We start from the raw sequence: 21,100 nt of genomic DNA on the forward strand, positions 1-21,100 counted from the left end.
TATTATTATCATTTATTTTTTTTTATTTTTTTTTTTACGTTTACATAGGGTAATGATGTTTATTTTATTTTTCCCCTCCCCCACCCCTCCCACCCCTCTTTTCCCTCTACACAGTCCTTCTTTCCTTCATTCTTTCCGCTCTCCTTAGCCTAACTCTAAACCTAACCCTAAACCTAATGCTAGCCCCTCCCACCCCCCATTATATGTCCTCATCCGCTTATCAGTGAGATCATTCGTCCTTTAGTTTTTTGAGATTGGCTTATCTCACTTAGCATGATATTCTCCAATTTCGACCATTTGCCTACAAATGCCATAATTTTATCATTCTTCATTGCGGAGTAATATTCCATTGTATAAATATGCCACAGTTTCTTTATCCATTCATCAACTGAAGGGCATCTAGGTTGGTTCCACAATCTGGCTATGGTGAATTGAGAAGCAGTGAACATTGATGTGGCTGTATCTCTGTAGTATGCTGATTTTAAGTCCTTTGGGTATAGGCCAAGGAGTGGGATAGCTGGGTCAAATGGTGTTTCCATTCCAAGCTTTCTGAGGAATCTCCACACTGCTTTCCAGAGTGGCTGCACTAATTTGCAACCCCACCAGCAATGTATGAGTGTTCCTTTTTCACCACATCCTCGCCAACACCTATTGTTGCTTGTATTCTTGATAATCGCCATTCTAATTGGGGTGAGATGAAATCTTAGGGTAGTTTTGATTTGCATTTCCCTTATTACTAGGGATGTTGAACATTTTTTCATATATCTGTTGATTACTTGTACATCTTCTTCTGTGAAGTGTCTGTTCATTTCCTTAGCCCATTTGTTGATTGGATTATTTGTATTCTTCGTGTAGAGTTTTTTGAGTTCTTTATAGATTCTGGAAATTAGCGCTCTATCTGAGGTATGGTTGGCAAAGATATTCTCCCACTCTGTAGGCTCTCTCTTCACATTTCTGATAGTTTCCTTTGCTGAGAGAAAGCTTTTAAGTTTGAATCTATCCCAGTTGTTGATTCTTGCTTTTATTTCTTGTGCTATGGGAGTCCTGTTAAGGAAGTCTGATCCTAAGCCAACAAGTTGAAGATTTGGACCTACTTTTTCTTCTATAAGATGCAGGGTCTCTGGTCTGATTCCGAGGTCCTTGATCCATTTTGAGTTGAGTTTTGTGTAGGGTGAGAGATAGGGGTTTAATTTCATTCTATTGCATATGGTTTTCCAGTTTTCCCAGCACCATTTGTTGAAGAGGCTATCTTTTCTCCATTGCATATTGTTGGAACCTTTGTCTAGTATGAGAAAATTGTATTTATTTGGGTTTGTGTCCATGTCCTCTATTCTGTACCATTGATCTACCTGTCTATTTTGGTACCAATACCATGCCGTTTTTGTTACTATTGCTTTGTAGTAGAGTTGAAGATCTGGTATTGCAATACCCCCTGCTTCGCTCTTGCTACTGAGGATTGCTTTAGCTATTCTAGGTTTTTTATTCTTCCAGATGAATTTCATAATTGCTTGCTCTATTTCTGCAAGGTACATCATTGGGATTTTAATTGGAATTGCATTGAATCTGTATAGCACTTTAGGTAGTATAGCCATTTTGACGATATTAATTCTGCCTATCCAGGAACATGGGAGATCTTTCCATCTTCTAAGGTTTTCTTGAATTTCTTTCTTTAGTGTTCTGTAGTTCTCATTGTAGAGGTCTTTCACCTCTTTTGTGAGATTGATTCCCAAGTATTTTATTTTTTTCGATGCTATTGTGAATGGGGTAGTTTTCCTAATTTCTCTTTCTGAAGATTCATCACTTATGTATAAAAATGCATTGGATTTATGAGCATTGATCTTGTAACCTGCTACTTTACTGAATTCACTTATGAGTTCTAAAAGTTTTCTGGTGGAATTTCCAGGTTCCTCTAAATATATAATCATGTCATCAGCGAACAGGGATAGTTTGAGTTCTTCTTTTCCTATTCGTATCCCTTTAATTTCTTTGGTTTGTCTGATTGCTCTGGCTAGAGTTTCAAGGATGATGTTGAATAGAAGCGGTGAAAGAGGGCATCCCTGCCTTGTTCCAGTTTTTAGGGGGAACGCTTTCAGTTTTTCACCATTTAGAATGATATTAGCCATGGGCTTAGCGTAGATTGCCTTTATAATGTTTAGGAATGTTCCCACTACCCCAATTTTTTCTAGTGTTTTGAGCATGAAGGGGGTGCTGTATTTTATCAAATGCTTTTTCTGCATCTATTGAAATAATCATGTGATTCTTAACTTTAAGTCTGTTGATATGGTGAATGACATTTATTGATTTCCGAATGTTGAACCAACCTTGCATCCCTGGGATAAAACCCACTTGATCGTGGTGCACTATCTTTTTAATATATATTTGTATGCGATTTGCTAAAATTTTGTTGAGAATTTTTGCATCGATGTTCATTAAGGATATTGGTCTGAAATTTTCTTTCCTCGATGTGTCTCTGTCTGGTTTAGGTATCAGGGTGATATTGGCTTCATAGAACGAGTTTGGTAGGGTTCCCTTCTCTTCTATTTCATGGAATAGTTTGAGGAGTATTGGAATGAGCTCTTCTTTAAAGGTTTTGTAGAACTCGGCTGAGAACCCATCTGGTCCTGGACTTTTCTTTGTTGGTAGGCTTTTGATGACCTCTTCTATTTCATTGCTTGAAATTGGTTTATTTAAGTTGTGTATGTCCCCCTCGTTCAGTTTAGGTAGTTCATATGTCTCTAGAAATTTGTTGATGTCTTCGAGGTTTTCTGTTTTGTTGGAGTATAGATTTTCGAAATAGCTTCTAATTGTGTTTTGTATTTCACTCGTGTCTGTTGTGATATTTCCTTGTTCATTCCGAATTTTAGTAATTTGAGTTTTCTCCCTCTTTCTCTTTGTTAGTGTGGCTAAGGGTTTATCAATTTTATTTATTTTTTCAAAGAACCAACTATTTATTCTGTTAATTTTTCCAATTGTTTCTTTTGTTTCGATTTCGTTGATTTCGGCTCTGATTTTAACTATTTCCTGTCTTCTACTACTTTTGGTATTGGTCTGCTCTTCTTTTTCTAGGGCTTTGAGCTGTAGTGTTAAGTCGTTTTTTTGTTGATTTCTACTTCTTTTTTTGAATGCACCCCATGAAATAAATCTTCCTCTAAGTACTGCTTTCATAGTGTCCCAGAGATTTTGATATGATGTGTCTTTGTTCTCGTTTACTTCTAAGAATTTTTTTATTTCCCTCCTGATGTCTTCTGTTATCCATTCATCATATAATAGTGTATTATTTAGTCTCCAGGTATTGGAGAAGTTTCTGTTTTTTATTCTGTCATTTATTTCTAATTTCAATCCATTATGATCTGATAGAGTACAAGGTAGTATCTCTATCTTCTTGTATTTGCTAACAGTAGCTTTGTGGCATAAAATATGGTCTATTTTAGAGAAGGATCCATGTGCTGCTGAGAAGAAAGTGTATTCGTTCTTTGTTGGATGGTATATTCTATATATGTCCGTTAAGTCTAAATTGCTGATTGTGTTGTTGAGATCTATAGTTTCTTTATTCAATTTTTGTTTGGACGATCTATCCAGTGGTGAGAGAGGTGTGTTAAAATCGCCTAGTATGATTGTGTTGTGGTCTATTTGATTTCTGGAATTGAGAAGGATTTGTTTGATGTACGTGGATGAGCCAATGTTCGGGGCATAGATATTTATGATTGTTATGTCTTGCTGATTTATGCTTCCCTTAAGCAGCATGTAATGTCCTTCTTTATCCCTTCTGACTAGTTTTGGTTTGAATTCCACATTATCTGAGATGAGGATGGATACTCCAGCTTTTTTGCTGTGTCCGTGTGCATGGTATATTTTTCCCCATCCTTTCACCTTTAGTCTATGGATGTCTCTTTCTATGAGATGAGTCTCTTGCAGGCAGCATATTGTTGGATTTTTCTTTTTAATCCAATCTGCCAGTCTGTGTCTTTTGATTGATGAATTCAGGCCATTAACATTCAGGGTTATTATTGTGATATGATTTGTATTCCCAGTCAATTGACTCATATTTGTTTTTGACATGATTTGGTTTCTCCTTTATTAGGCTATTCCTTTAGGCTAGCGCCTCCTGTTGCTGATTTGCATCATTGTTTTTCATCTCTTCCTCATGGAATATTTTGCTGAGAATGTTCTGTAATGCTGGCTTTCTTTTTGTAAATTCCTTTAGCTTTTGTTTATCATGGAAGGATCTTATTTCATCGTCAAATTTGAAGGTAAGTTTTGCTGGGTATAAGATTCTTGGTTGGCATCCGTTTTCTTTCAGGGCTTGGTATATGTTGTTCCAGGCCCTTCTAGCTTTTAGGGTCTGGATTGAAAAATCTGCTGATATTCTTATTGGTTTCCCTCTGAATGTAATTTGATTCTTTTCTCTCGCGGCCTTTAAAATTCTGTCTTTATTTTGTATGTTAGGTATTTTCATAATAATGTGCCTTGGTGTGGGTCTGTTGTAATTTTGTATGTTTGGAGTTCTGTAAGCCTCTTGTACTTGGTTTTCCATTTCATTCTTCAGATTTGGGAAATTTTCGGTTATTATTTCATTGAATAGATTGTTCATTCCTTTGGTTTGTTTCTCTAAGCCTTCCTCAATCCCAATAATTCTTAAATTTGGCCTTTTCATGATATCCCATAATTCTTGTAGATTCTGTTCATGATTTCTTACCATCTTTTCTGTTTGGCCAACTTTGCTTTCAAGATTAAATAATTTGTCTTCAATGTCTGAGGTTCTGTCTTCCAGGTGTTCTATCCTCTTAGTTATGCTTTCTATGGAGTTTTTAACTTGGTTTATTGTTTCCTTCATTTCAAGGATTTCAGTTTGGTTTTTTTTCAGTATCTCTAACTCTTTATTGAAATGATCTCTTGCTTCCCGTATTTGGTCTTTTAACTGTTGATTGGTGCGATCATTTAATGCCTGCATTTGCTCTTTCATCTCCTCCTTCAATGCCTGCATTTGTTCTTTCATCTCCTCATTAGCTTCCCTGATCGTTTTAATTACGTACATTCTGAACTCCCTTTCTGACATTTCTTCTGCTGTGCTGTCATTGGGTTTTATTGATGTAGTATCTAGGTTTGTTTGGGACATTTTCTTCCCTTGTTTTCTCATATTGGTCAGTTGTCAGTGGGACCCTGAGATATTGCAGTTTTCCGCTATTGGCTTATAGTGTCCCGGTAGATTTCCAGTGTATCACCTCCCAGCCTTCAGTAGCCTGATGTCTTGGAGGAATCTGATAAAGCAGCGCATCCGAAGAAAACTGCCCCTAGCCCCCTACTGGTTCCACGGTTTGGAACTGGCTCTGTGCGGAAATGCTCTCACTGTGGGCCTGCACCGTGCAGCTGGCCGTGTGGGAGGAGCCCACTGCCGGAGTGTGGAAGGCTACCTTGGGAAGACTCTAGCTGCCCTGCCCGGCTCCAATAAGCCACCTCTATCTGGGCCTGCCACCCGGGCCGAGCTTTACCCAGTGGGCAGACTCACCCGTGGCTCTATTTCAGTCCGAGTCTCTCAATGCCTCCCCTTCTTAACTCCTGGGTTCTGGAGCGACTGGGGGTGCAGTCTCCCTCTAGGCCGCCATCTTGGATCGCCATCATTTATTTTTTAACTACTGAAGATGTTGGAAAATTCAGTGAGAATTTTCACTTGTCACATGCAGCATTTAACATTTCTCAGTTTTATTCTGTTTTCCTTCTGTTCTCACTCTCACAGTTAAATAGTTTCTATTAACACTTATTCTTTAATTTTTATAACACACATTTATAAAAGACTTGTATTTTTCTTTGGATATATTAACCACTGTTCAGTAAAAACTAGGCCAGAGGTTCACATATCTTACTGCCTAAAATAGCAGTATTTATGCTTATCAAATAAAATTTTTATAGTGAGATTAATAAGTTAATAAGATATGGACTCCAAATCCTCATTTACCCAAATCTTTACGAAAAGGAGTTGGGGATAGTTGGTGGCTATGGGAGAGTTCAGAGAAGGGAGACCATCTAAAGGATTGGGCATTGAAGACTTGATAGAAAACCAGCCTAGATTTACTGAAACCCTAATAAGGTCTCTACAATTAAGATTTTTATATCTTATGTTCTTAACTGGGACCACTGGTATTAATTACTGCCCAGAAACAAAAAGAAGTATCTGATTTTGTGCTGAAACCATGAGCGTATTTAATTAAATAAATTGAACTGAGGATAGAATATTTTTTTGTCTAACTCTATTCAATTATGGTATTTGAGTGTCAGGACAAGTAATCAAAGATGTGTGAAATAAAGTACTTACATGTCTCCTTTAAGCTACCTATAGACAAGGTTGAGATCTTTGATGTAACCTAAATGTAGAATTTGTTTTTTAAGTTTTAAATCTGAATTGAATTAGATGATTTTCTCAAATTCTATATTTGATGCATTTTATCTTTTACTTAGTTTATTGATAAACTGAATGATTTCCGATAACATCAGAAAAACTTAAGCCAACTTTTTTTTTACTTTCAAACTGAGGATATTAATCCCCACCCCCACCCCCGTACTGGCATTGAACCCAGGATTGCTTTACCACTAAGCTACATCTCAACCCCTCTCAGCCCTTATTTATTTATTTATTTATTTATTTATTTATTTATTTATTTATTTATTTTTGAGATAGGGTCTCCCAAAGTTGGTGAAGTCCTTCTGTCTAAGCTTCCCAAGTAACTAGGATTACAGGTATTTCCCACCGTGTAATTACCCAGCTAGGATAATAAATTTTTAATTTTCAAACCTTTACCATTTTTGTGTGACATTATTAGAATGGAAAAGAATTGTAGACTTTGAGGATTTCTGTTACTCATTTAATTGTGTCCTGTATTTTCAGGTTACTTAAAAGAAAATAGATTATTGCCCATCTTTATTTCACTGTAGGAAAGATTGATACAAACACTTTTTGAACCTTATTTCAAATTTTTCTTTAACTTGATTCACTAAAAGTAAAGGACAACAAGCACAATACAAACAGTAAATCCCCAAAGTGAAGTTATAGCTCATAGCATGCACACCCTATGGGTCTTGCAACATTGTTCCAACTAAGTGAAGCTACCAGATTTAGAATATGGATTTAAAGAAAGAGGAGGGATAGAGAATTATAGCAAAGTTATATAAGATGGAATTTTCTTTTATCTTGAAATCAAAAATTAGATATTAATTTCCTCAAGTAAACTGTTGGCAAAGCCCTGAACTAGAACTGGAACCCCTTGCCTCTCACTTAGCTCCTTTAAGTTTTTCTTCATTACTGTTAGTTTATATATTTAGGGAATTAGGTGATTGTCTCCTGCCCCACCCTCCTGTTTTAAACTCTATAATGGCCAAGATCAGGTGATATTTTGGCCTTAGTTTCTAACACAGTTCATATTTTATTGAATGAATGACAGCGAATGAAGAGAAGTTTGATTTGGCCTGCATGTGGCATTCATGAGGGAAAATAATAGGAGGTCGGAAAGTTAAACTGTAACTGAGTTGTAGTAAGCTATGAGTGAGTAACTTAGAACTTTAAGTTTCATTCTTTTGTTGTAAGAACTCTGTTTTTAAAAGGAACTTTGGAATAAACTGATTACCTGTTAACTCTGTAAAATAGATGACATGGAGTGGAGATTCAAGAGGTTAATCATTTGGAGAACTGGGAAATAGTAATGGAAGCTAAACTAGGAATGTGACTAATATAGGAATCAGATAGTCATTATTATTGCCACCTATGTGAATAGCATTGTGCTCGTTGCTGGATATATAGTAGTGAACAAGGAGAACATGGTGCATATTCCTTGGTTACATATATATAGTCTGCCATAGAAGCAGATATGCAACAAAACAAACTACAGCTATTATTGATACTGTTAAAAAGGGTGGGGTTTAGTTATAAAAGCACCAAACAGATGCATCACAGTTGAAAGAGGTGTCTCGGAAGTTTCAAGAGGGTGCTGTTTTAGCTGAGACCCATGTAACTGCTAAGTGAAGAAAAGGGTTGGGTGGGCCTATTTAAGCAGATGTCACAGTGTGTGCAAGGCCCTGAAGTAGTTGAGTATTGATTAATGAATAGAGAGGTTTATATGGCTTGTGGAGATAAGAGTTTTTAAAAATAAGACTAGATGGATGAGGAACTTTAGATGAGAAATTATGATTAAAGATATAAATGAAGGATTTCTTAGTTGAGCATAGGCAACAAGGAGAGGAGTCTTACGTTTCAAGACTAGATATTTCATATCATTTCACTTTAATAGCTCATAAGTAGGTTGTGTATTGAAATTTTAAAATTTTTATCATACCAACCATATCTAGTTATTTGCTATGTGAAAATTGTTTCTGCTTTTAAAAGCAGAATATGGACCAGGCGCAGTGATGCACACTTATAATCCCAGTGACCAGGGAGGCTAAGCCAAGAGGATTTCAAGTTCAAAGCCAGCCTCAGCAAAAGTGTGGTGCTAAGCAACTCAATGAGAACCTCTTTCTAAATAAAATACAAAATAGATCTGGCGATGTGGCTTAGTGGTTGAGTGCCCCTGAGTTCAATCCCCAGGACCAAAAAAAAAAAAAAGCAGAATATAGATCTTAAAAATTTCAATTTTAATATATTTTGTATAAATTGGTAGAACATGTGGGGATGAAATTTATATGTCTCAAAAACAAGTCAAGAACCAGTGAAATACAAGGAGTTTATTGGGAAGCTACAGAAAACACAATTGTAAGAGTTCTTCCTTAAAATACCTTTTTGTTTAAATAAAAAGGCATCCTTTCCTATTTTTGTGGATTTTAGAAATTATCTCTTCATAAATTTAATTTTTATACCATTGTATTGGTAACCCAACTTAATTTTCACATTCTAACTCCTTATCAATAAACATGAAATAGGGATAGCACAGGGATATTATTTTTATAAAGGTAACTTTATTAACTAAATTTAGGTTACATTTCGGTTGGGAGCTCTAGAATTACATTATTATAGAGTTAATTATACTAATGTCTTGAATATTGGCATTTTAAAGGTGAGAGTGCTGTCCATTCAGGAATTTTAGTCTTTTTAATATTCCAGGGAATTATTTTGTCGATGTTTTAATCAATCACTAAGAGGTTGGCCAGTGTGTCTTATCTTCGCCTATACTTATATATGTGTGCATATATGTTCTTTAATACCATACATGCATACATAGATGCTCTCCCATCGACTGAATGATGGATTTAGCTGCTATAAAAACTAGTACTTGCTTTAGTCCTGATAAATCTAGCACTGTATTGGTCATCTAAAATCTGATTATAAGTTGAAAAATTATAAAATACAGATTGATATCAAAAAGCAATTTTCGATGAAGGACTTAAAGGTTTTTCTTTCTCATTCTCTTAATTCGGTAGCCATTTAAGTTATATAGTATATACCTGAATGGAGAAACTGGAGTTTGTAACACAAACATACACTGTTGCCTTGTGCTTTTGTTGTTTTTCATTAGATTGTACTAATTTACTGATGCTCCTTATTGGTACTTTGTATAATTATATATCATAAAACCTGTTTCTCCCTCACATTGTTGCGTGTTACACCAGAAATCAGAAGGATTTCTATAAATGCAGAGTATAGCACCTTCCCCTTAAGGATCTTATTAGTCTGGCTGTTGAAATAAAAACAGTACAAGACAATAGGCACAAATATGAACAATGCAGGCATGGTATGTAAAAGACTGTGACCCAAAAGTCTCTGTGCAGTGTGGATCAAACACTATATATATAAAACCAAGTTTTTGGCCTGGTTAATTAATGCTGTGGTTTCTACTTTTTTCATTATTAGTATGTTGGCAGATAAATTGAACATGACTCCAGAAGAAGCCGAAAGGTGGATTGTGAATCTGATTAGAAATGCAAGACTGGATGCTAAGATTGATTCTAAATTAGTGAGTATTATGTTAGTTATGGTACATACTAAATTATAATCGCTGATTTTTAATACTTCTGGGAGTTTTCAATTAGAACACTTTACTAAGAATTTTTGTTTCATTTTGTTTTAATGCATAATAGTTCTTTGAAGGCATCCTCTCTTTTTCTTGCTGGGCAAAAATTTTGTTATCTCTGTACAGTGTATAAAAACATGTGCAATATCATGTAGTATTGTTATATAATGCTCATGGCTTACTGAAAAAACTTGTTGTTAGCATTATAGGAACAATTTTCCTTTATTTCATCTTAGGGCCACGTGGTTATGGGCAACAATGCAGTCTCACCCTATCAGCAAGTGATTGAAAAGACCAAAAGCCTTTCTTTTAGAAGCCAAATGTTGGCCATGAACATTGAAAAGAAACTTAATCAGAATAGTAGGTCAGAGGTAAGAACCATGTATTTTTTCCTTTCTGTCTGGGATTTAACAAGAACATGATTTCTACATGAACTTTGAAAACATGCCAGTATCAGTTATATCTGATTTTTTTCTTATCTTTCCAAGTTTATGAACATTTTAAGAAAATACTAACTGAAAAATATAATTTTTTCTTAGATTATTGTATGCATTAATCAAAGAAACTGAAAGGATTTTGTGTTCCTGGTTTTTACAACTTGTTCTTTTATTCGTCCTGTGTGATTTTGTTAACCCATTTCCTCAGAGCTTCATTACTTAATTTTGATATTGGTAGATAACTTACCCACACGAGTATCTTTTCAAGTGCTTGAGATTGTGTTCTTTCTAAATAAAAGAAATATATCTATTTAAATATTGGTCGTTATAGCTTTTATTGCTGATTTTATACAGAGTTCACTATATCTTTTATATCTGATGTTCATATTTAACTGTCAAAAAACAATGCCCTTTTTTGGTAGAGATCTGGAACTTGAATGGCCTTGTAATTTTGAAATTCCAAACCATCCTTAGTTCTCCTTAGATATTAAGATTTTATGTGGCTGGAGGTTAGGAAGTTGTTAGGTAGGAAGAAGTGTGGGACATTCAGGTACTCCATCTAATTGAGATTCTAGGGACAGGTTTCTTTACTTAGATAGAATAGTTCTTTAGTTTTAAAAGAAAAGAATGAATTAGAATGGCATCTTCCAACCAGGTTTAGAATAACTGAATTAATTAGTAAATTTCATATGATGGTTTCTTTCTATATGCTTCAGGATCACTTTGTATTGATTATTATTCCAGTGTTGATGATTCTATTTTTGTTATACTTTGCCATTGGCCAAAAGCTGTTAATGCTGTCTCACTTTTCTTCTGTTAGTTTTTTCAGAATGTATTTTCTGTTCACCATGTCCATTTTCTCTGCATATTTTAGGCTCCTAACTGGGCAACCCAAGATTCTGGCTTCTACTGAAGAACTGTAAAGAATACATGAAAAAAGAAAAGATGAAATAATAAGGCCATTATGTGAAGGGTGGCACATTTTAGAAGCAATTAACATATTCAGTATACATTTTGAAGTATTTAAATAAAATTGGCTGTTTCATTTTATTTTGCTGTGATTTCCTTGTGTGTTTAAGTGTGTGTTTTTTTTAACTTTTTATTTTGGAATAATTATATATTCATAGAAAGTTGAAAAAATACTCCAGTGAGGTCTGTCAGCTAAACCCAGCTTCCCCTCATTTTTAAAATTTATAATACAGTATCAAAACCAGGTATTGACATTGATACAATGTGTGTGAATGGCTCTAAGCTATTTTATCACATGTATAGATTTGTGTGTCATTGCAGTCAAGGTACAATACTATCAGTAGATCATTTTCTTGTGACCTTTTTAAATCATACTAACCTAGCAACTCTAACCCCTAGGAATCACTAATCTGTTCTCCATCTGTGTAAGTTTATTATTAAGAGAATGTGACAAACGGAATTAAAGTCAGCCCGTAGTGTCTGCAGGTTCTGTATGCAGACTTTTTTTCTGGTGATTATTTCCTTAAAGCAATATAACCACCAACTTATATAGTAATTTCATTGTATTATGCATTATAAATAGTCTACAGATGATTTAAGGTGTATGGGAAGATGTGCCTAGTTTATATGCAAATGCTATTCTTTTTTTAATGTAAGAGGCTTGAATATCCATGGATTTTGTAACCCCCTGCAGATGTGGGCACATGTAATATGGAACATTTTTTGAGATTAGCTTTTTTCATTTTCCTTCCTTCCATCCTTTTATTCATTCATTCATTCATTCATTCATTCATTCATGGTGGTGCTAGGAATTGAACCCTGGATCTCACACATGGCTAGGCAAACCCTCTACTCTGAGATTAACTTTTTCATTCGATTCCTTGAAATCCATTGAAATTATCAAATGGATCAGTGATTTTTTTCCTTTTTATTGCTGAATAGGATTCTATGTTATTGATGTGCTATGCTTTTTAATCGTGTACCCACTGAAAGATTTTGGCGGTTTCCATCTGGGGGATTTTATAAATAAAGATGTTCCTTAATTTCTTAAAATAGTCACTGTATAGCTTCAGAGACCAAGTAGGAGTATAAGTTGAATTTTATAATGACTCCATAATTGTTAGACACCATGTATGCACACTCACACAGTTTATTGAATACCTAAGTCTAAAACCTTTATTGAATTTCCTTTACACAGAAGAGGATTTTTTTTTTTTTTTACTTTGGTTATTGAATTAAAATACAGATAAAAAAATTTCCTGTAATGGTACAAAGAAAAGATACATGTAGTTTCTTTTTTTTTTTTTAATGTATTTTAGGCCACCCTCAACATGCAGTTGTTCATAGAGACTACAATAATTAATTGCATCTTCCATTTAAAGAACTTAGGGAACCCCTAATACTAAACTTAGAGCAGGGAGCCAACAAACTTTCTGTAAAATGCCAAATAGTAAATATTTTAGACTTTGCAGACCATATGTTCTCTTTTGCAACTATTCAACTATCTTGTAGCACAAAGGCAGCTTTTGTATGTAAATGAATACTTATGGCCGTGTTTCAGTAAGATTTTTATTTACAAAAATACCCAAGTGCCAGAATTGGCCCACATCCTATGATTACTGGCCCTGACTTAGAGCATTGATACTTTAAAACACTCCAGAGGTGCTGAATCCAGGGACAAGATTACTGATTAGACTAAGCCAAATGCTAATGTATTATTTGCCAATATTGTGAAAATGCTGAAGATAGGGTTGGAAGATGCATATGAAGAACTGCATGATGGATTATTTTTAGAATATAATGATCAGGGTTCATAGAGAAAGTACCAAAAACTGACATTAGTAATAAGGTAGAAACAAATCCTTACAAGTAGAATATAATTCCATAAATCACAAGTCCTGATCTGTGAACAGAGCCATAGTTAATTAGAAAACCATATAGAATTGTATATATTGCTTAGACTATATAAGAAGCAAGAAAGATAAAATCCCCATATTTCCCTCTTCATCAGAAGCCAAAGGGTCAAACCTTACTTTGAGACATCATTAATATTCACTGTTTGTTTAAAAAGTAGCTCAATCAAATGTTAATAGCTAAGAAAGATTTCTGGATAATTACCTCGTCTAGCAAGCAGTTACGGGGTTATTAAATGTACCCTACTGGACCATTAAAATTCAAGGAGAAAAGATAGCTAATAAAATGAACAAGGTATTTTCATTTACTCTGTCTAAACAGGTTGGAAGGATCTAACATTTGAATAATTCATTTAAACCTGGAAATTCTTAAATTTTATATGGTATTATTTATATATTCCTGATGAGGAAGCATCCTCATGTTTGCCCAAGGCCATACCTAGTAAATGTTAATGTGAGGAATAGAAAACAGGTTGTATCACAGTTGTATCACAATGTCCCTCACATTATTGATTTATAATCGTTTCAGTTTAAATTTACAAAGGGTTAAGGTATATATGTTTATACACACATAACCTTGTAAGCAGATTGATCTCAAGCAATTCAGTTCTCAACATTGTTATCTTCCATAAGAGCAAATGGATTCTTTTTTTTTTTTTTTGTAGCAGTATCATCATTTGATACTAGTGGCCCCACCAAAAACAAACAAACAAATACTCTTGGAACATAACAAAACTCTGAAGAACATCTCTGACTTTTTTTCAATTTATATTGCTTCTTCAAGGTTATCCATTATATGAATAGTTTTTGCTTTTCTCACATGGCTGCTCTTTGAACTTCAAAACTGATGCCACTATGTTTTATCAGTATCATTTGGGGCAGTGGGGGATACAACATTGATATACCCAGTGGCAATTTTTTTGCACGTTTTCAATATTTGTTAAAATGCTTTCTTGAGGTTTCATGAAAATTATTTAATTGATTCTGAGTTTAATCTTATGCTTTGCTAACAGGTAAATTGTTTGGTGAGATGTTGAGCACAAAATAGGTACTGAAAATTTTCTTTGTGCTCTTTATTATTATTATTTTGTTATTCAATAAATATCTCCTATGCATGAGCAGCTTTTACAGGCACATCAAAGAAAAAGTTTTCATTAAACAGTAAATTACCTACTTGTGTGTCTTAAATTTTTTGTATGAATACACAAGCATATATGTTTATGCTTTCTAATAATGAACAATACAAATGAGTGTGCATACATGTATGTTCATAAATGTCCAGTTTAAAGAAACTGATGTACATTTATCCAGTACCCTCTACTTGCTACTTAGCTTGACAAATACAGTGGTCCTAGTAACTGTGAAGAGTCTCATAGTTGCATTCTTTGCCCCTGAGAAGTAACACTATCATAACTTTTATGCTAATAATTTATTTATGATTTTATAGTGTGTCGCTAGCAAGAATGCTTAGTTTTGTATGTTTTCAACCTGTACTTAATTGAAATCATACTTGGTATTCTGTAGCTTGATTTCTCTACACAGATTCATCCATGTTGGTATATTCAGCTATAATTCATTTCTTTTAAGTGCTGTCATCCCACACGTGATAAATATATATGATAAATGTATAATTAATTAAATTAAGTGTTGATGAACACAAGTTGTTGCTTTCAACTTCTTGTTTATCTGTAGTTGTTGGAACTATCTTGCAATTTTGTGTCTGTTTACTGATGAGTTAAATCGTTAACATAATTATGATTACTGACATATCTTATGAGCTTCCAGTATGTTACATTTGACTGTTTTCTTTTACCTATTTCTTGCTTCCTTTTGGATCATTCTCATTTTATCTTCTTTATGTTAGTTGATTATTTTCCTTACATTAGTCGAGGAGCTAAACATTCTAATTTCATTCTTAAAATAGTTACCCTAGAAATTTTAAGAAGTGTTTTTAACTTAAAACCTTACAATTAATATATCTGCCCCACCCCAGAAATATAAGAAAAAATTTTATTGGAATAGTCTTCCAGCTTGTTATTTTGACCCATATTCTGTCTTTTTTCATTGTAGATTAAAAAATGAGAAATTATTTTGTATTATACTATTCTTGTGCATTCTTTTATAATTAGAATTTTTGTGAGGTTACTTTGAGGATCTCCTTTTCATTGGTGTTCTTCAGTTTTAGTGTAATGTATGTCTTTTAGTCTAAGTATGACTTTTATTTATAATGGTTGGGATTCACTGGGACTCCTGGTTTGGAGGACAGATTTTGCCTTGCATTAATTCTGGAAAATTAGTTCTTTGGATATATCTTTTCCCTGGTTTCTCAGGTTTTTGTTTTCTACATTTCTTATTCCAGAAAAATCTTTTCACATTTTGTATCTAATCTGTGCTGCAACAGATTTAGGGTAATTTCTTTAAATCTGTCTTCCAGTTCATTAATGATCTCTCCACCTATGTCTGATTTGCTGCTAAACATCCATTGATTTTTCTCCTTTCAGTGATATTTTTATCATTCAGTCTAATTTAAAAATCATACTTTAAATGCCCATTTGTATCTTTAAACTTGTTTTATATTTTGTGTGTGTGTGTGGCTTTTTTTTTAGTTGTAGATGGACACAATACCTCTCTTACTTATATTTATGTGGTGCTAAGGATCAAACCCAGTGCCTCACACGTGCCAAACAAGTGCTCTATGACTGAGCCACAATCCCAGCCCCTATTTTGTGTTTTTAATCTACTTCTATGCCACCATTCTTGCCTAAACTGACACCCATAATTTACATGAGTAAAATAGCTTTTGAACTAGTCTTTCTATAACTGTTCATGACCCGGGGACTGAACTTAGGTACACTTAACCACTGAATCATATCCCAGGCCTTTTTTGTATTTTATTTAAAGAGACAGGGTCTCACTGAGTTGCTTAGGGCCTCGCTAAATTGCTGAGGCTGGCTTTGAACTCACAATCCTCCTGCCTCAGACTCCTGAGCCACTGGGATTACAGGCATGTGCCATCTGCCTGACCAGGACCCTCTATTCTTACCTTCTTCCTCTTTCTCCATCTCTCTTGGTCTTGGCTCTGTCTTGGTAACAGTAGAAGTAAAAACGGAGACAGGGGAACATACTAATGATCTCTCAGATATTTTCCTTTCACCTTCCCAGTGGTCAAGAAAATAACTGGACAGTATACAAAGCTATTGAACATTCAGATTCACAATACTCAACTTGTATCGTTTGCTAACCTACTGTTTTTAATTCAGAGATCATTCCATCCTCTGGCAAAGCGTTAACTTCCTGGAGAGGTTGCACAAACACTGATCTATCTTAATAATTTTTCATCTCATGTATTTGGTAAACTGTTAGATCTGCAAGAAATAACACTAACCTAAGGATCTCCTATTTTGGTTGTAAAACTGACTCTTGTACTGTCTTCCATTTAGTCTGGGGAAATTGGGAGAACAATGTCAGATTGATTCATTTTGTTTTTAAGTGTGGTGAAGACAATGAAGGGGTGAGGAGAATGTTATCTGAAGTTGACATTATGAACAGGGAAACAGCTTGGTCACTTAGGCACCATTACAGGTAAATAATCTTTGTCTGCTTAAGTATGCATGTGTAAGACTAATTGTTTAAGGGTATAGCTCTAAGATTCTTCATTGATTGGTGCAAGAGAGCAGCTGTTTGAGACTAGAAAACATGGCATGTGTGCAGAATGACTTTGAGAAAAAACAACTGGATTACAGAAAGACACTTATTTAATCAGGATTTAAAATCTAGTGGTTCCTCTACAGGAATAAAATGCTACTGGGTTGCTCTTATTTGTGAATTTTTTTTTTTTAATCTTGCTCTACTTTGCCCTTTTGCTATGGTAAGCATGATTTGTTTATCTTGTACTCTGCAAATAGTAAGCTTAAAAAGAGTTACTTAGTAAACATTTACTTGCTCACCATCCATCCATTCAGGTAGACAGCCCATGTTTGGGAAATATTAAAACAGCAGCCTGACAAAGGAAAAAAAAAAAAAACATTGCAGTGATTACCTCTGGTTTCCTCTAATGAGAGAATATGAAGCTTTCATTTTACTTTTAAACACAAATGGTCTGCATGGAAAGGAAGCACATGATTAGCTGTGTCTTTATTTAGTTGACTAATCAGGCCAAGCTGTTAGTCCATCTCTGCATAAGCCAGTAGCATTTCTCCACTCCTACCCACAGACTTACACCTTGAACCTTTGCCAGTTATTTCCTAAGTGCATGCCATTGGAAGTGAGGGAGACCTGCCTGAAGAGTGCAGACAGATCAGCTGAAAAATCATTCCAACTTTTTAAAGCATAAGGCATGAATCCCTTAATGGCAGATCACAAGCTTTATTTTTGTGCTTTCAAAAGTCAATGCATTGATACCACCTGTGCTGCTGTCAGCATAAATGCTATAGAATAGGAGGGAAACTTTGGAAACTGACAAACGAACATTGCAGCTTCTGCTATCAATTTTGCTTAAAAAATTGTTTCTACTCCTGGGTTAGTATAGCCAGTCCTAGAAAATAGTAGAATGTGGATAATCTCATTGATCTAGAAATCTTTAAAAGTTTTACACAATTAGTATATCTCATATTTTAGTAGACAACATTCTTAGACAATTTATTTAGTTGCCTACCAATAACTCCCTTGCTCTGGATTTATGCATAGTTCTTTTAGAATTTGTAGAACTCATAACAGTAATATTTCTTATCTGCTTCATATTTTCACTTTTACTTAACATTTACCTCTAATCATTTACATTATTTCAAGTGAATTTCAAAACAACCTTAAGTTTATTGGGTTGTTAGTCTTTGTGTTTATCTAGTTGGTCATTTGGCAGCCATTAGTAACTTAAAAGCATATTCTTCATAATAAAATCATTTCATTTGTAAAATGCTACACTGTCTTACTAGAAAACAATGAAATTTTAGGTGAAATATCATTCATTGAAGTTAAAAGTAGTAACAGTTTGTTCCCTTCTGGAGCATCTGAGGAAAAAAGTTAAAAAAACAAAAACAAAACAAACAAAAACTTCTTTGGCATCTCTATTTGAATAGACAACACAAAGGAACTGTGAGGTTTTTTATTTTTTTTTTCTTTCAGCTAAATTATCCTAAGAACACTCTGCTCCAACACAGGAATGCCAGTGGAACAAGAGATGGTAACACAAGATGCACCAGGAGATTCGAGGTTTTTTTTTTGTATTTGAAACTTATATTCTTCTATAATGACTAAATTGTAGAGAAGCAAAACTCTGTGTGAGTGTGTGTGTGTGTGTTTTAAAATTTACGCAATGTTTTTTTGGTTCTGTCTTCTAGGAGTGAACAAACTCCTTTTGTTTCATGTTTGCTTGTTTGTTTTTAAATGTTCACTCTTAAATTTTATGCAATAATGTAAGACAAAAGAAAATATTTAACTATATTAGAACAATGTATTTCCTCAAAATAAAATCGCCAAAGCTATGTACAGATATAAAATGGTATGCAGTACTTTTCCCACATTATATATTTAGATTGGCAGGATATCTCTTAATCTTTTAAACTTTTTTCCCACATTTTTGCTGGTGTGTTATAGCTGTACATATTAATGGGATTTGTTGTTTCATATTTAATCTTTAAATTTTAAATTTTATTATAAACAAGAATGAAACCAGTACAATGATTGTTATTAACACTAGCAAATTAAGTCTTAGTATTCAAAAGAACAGATTTCATCTTACTAACTTGCTTTTTATTTTAATTCAAGAATAATTATGCTGGGTTCTAATGTGTGACTGGACCAAAAAAACAAGCGGTTGTGTGTTTTGGCATATTTTTTTTTTTTGGATTTTTCAGTGGTACTCATGATAACCAACAAAGGAAATTTAGATTGGAAGGCCTTTTTCTGTACTAGATTCTAATCCTCACTCTGAGAAAGTGTTTCCTTGAAGGTTTTGTGTATATGCATGGTGACAACTTTTAGTAGTTGGATAACGGGGACATGGAATTTTGAAGAATACACTTTGGGAACAGAATCAAATGATACCTGTACAATACCATGTTCCTTTCCAGCTCTCTTGTTGTTACCAGAAAAAGTCTAAATTTTACTATCAGAGATGTGGGTGTTGTGCAATCAACACAGCACTGTTGTGTAATAATTAAAGAATTTTTAAACTGAAGATTAAATTGGAATGTTGTTATAAACATAAGGGAAATGGCCAACATTTTTCTTTGTATCAAAAGAAAACTCATTTCTAAAAATAGGCATCCTCTTTGTGATGACCCTTTAAAATACTTTTAAGTGATTCCAGTCACAGATGAGTTGATGGATCTGCAGCACGTTACCATCAGTGGTCTGCTCTTTGATCCTGTAGCCTATAATCAGGTGTGTATCAACAAGAAGAAAGTATTGGCATGGTGATGTCCCAGCCAGACTCTGCTTCTCTCTGAAAGTAAGCATGGCAGGACTAAAACATGCTTCTGGGTCCTGAAGTTTGCTTTAGTGTATGAATTTAAGAAAATAACAGTTAAAGTCATTTCCCATACCCAAACTTTATTTTATCAAATTGAGGCAAGTTAGGTCTTTCTAGGGTTAGCAAATTTAAAAATCACGTTGGTGAAAAAAAAAGAAAAAGGTGTTTTTAGGATCTTTCATATTTTATCTTTCCCAGAAATCAGAATTAGAAAAAGGAAAGATTGAGAATGTTACCTAGTTTTTTAAGTGTACTTATTGACCTTTGTCATTTAATTCTTTTGTAAAGTGAAATTGATTTAATATAATCTCAACATCTACTTTTCTTTATAGAATCATAGATATTGTCTTAAGAAGTACAAAATGCACTTTTTATTCTACCTTCCACCCCAACTCAAATCCATATTGTCTATCACTATCACTTCTGTCATTTATGAAGAACCCAAACTTTGGTCTGTTCTTTCCCGTCCTTTTGCTTTCCCAATTGAAACAGTCAAAACAATATTTTTGTTTTTTCCCCAGCAATAAATTAGCAATTAATAACTATATTTGAATCCTTTGCCATTTATAAGCTTACTTAGCATATTTAACATTACTTAACATTTCTAATAAATATTCCAATACCTATATTGTAAATATTCTAGGTAGGTTATGGAAATAAATGAAACAATTCACATAAAATGGTTAATATGCAGGTTTGTCAACACTCTACCTCATCTCCCCTACCCACCACCTTCCTTCTCCTCAAGTGAGTGCTTGCCCAGGGTAAGCACTCAATAAGTAGTTATTCTTATTATAAAACTGCCCCCTCCTCTCCACTAATAAAATCTCATCTTCATTTCTTACCTAGAACCCTCAATTTAGCTAATTGGTTGCCATGACCTATTTTTCTTTACAATGAAGTTCTATATTCATTGACTCGAGTTTATAAAAGCACAGTTTTAAAATCGAGTCACACATTTAGAATCAGGAAATGGAACATTGCAAAATTACTGTTAATAATTATTATTATATCATTTCTAGTTGCTGCCTTCATAAACAGAAAATTTGAATAGATTTTTGTGTTAGTTTTTTACCACTGTGACCAAAATACCTGGCAAGAACAACTTAGAGGAAGTAAATTTTATTTTGGCTTACGGTTTCAGAGGTTTAGTCCAGTGCTCTGAGACAGAGATGAGGCAGAATATCATGGCAAAGAGCATGGCAGAGGAAAGCTGCTCAGTTCATGACATCCAGGAAGCTGAGAGAGGTGAAGATAAACTCTTCCACACCAGCCTCCAATGACCCACCTCCTCCAGCCACACCCCACCTGCCTACAGTT

At 34.3% G+C, this 21,100-nt stretch overlaps 1 protein-coding gene across 1 annotated transcript in view; it reads left to right on the forward strand.

The window, feature by feature from the left end:
* Eif3e (eukaryotic translation initiation factor 3 subunit E) overlaps positions 1-11,479 on the forward strand; it is a 49,747-nt gene extending 38,268 nt beyond the window's left edge. Inside the window, exons 11-13 of the mRNA XM_047563005.1 lie at positions 9,833-9,935; positions 10,229-10,363; positions 11,304-11,479. Coding sequence (XP_047418961.1) covers positions 9,833-9,935; positions 10,229-10,363; positions 11,304-11,342 — 277 coding nt within the window. The 3' untranslated portion in view covers positions 11,343-11,479. The remainder of the gene's footprint in view (positions 1-9,832; positions 9,936-10,228; positions 10,364-11,303) is intronic.
* Positions 11,480-21,100: the final 9,621 nt, after the last annotated feature.

Source organism: Sciurus carolinensis, chromosome 1 (genome assembly GCF_902686445.1).
Source record: "Sciurus carolinensis chromosome 1, mSciCar1.2, whole genome shotgun sequence".
Lineage (NCBI taxonomy): Eukaryota > Metazoa > Chordata > Mammalia > Rodentia > Sciuridae > Sciurus > Sciurus carolinensis.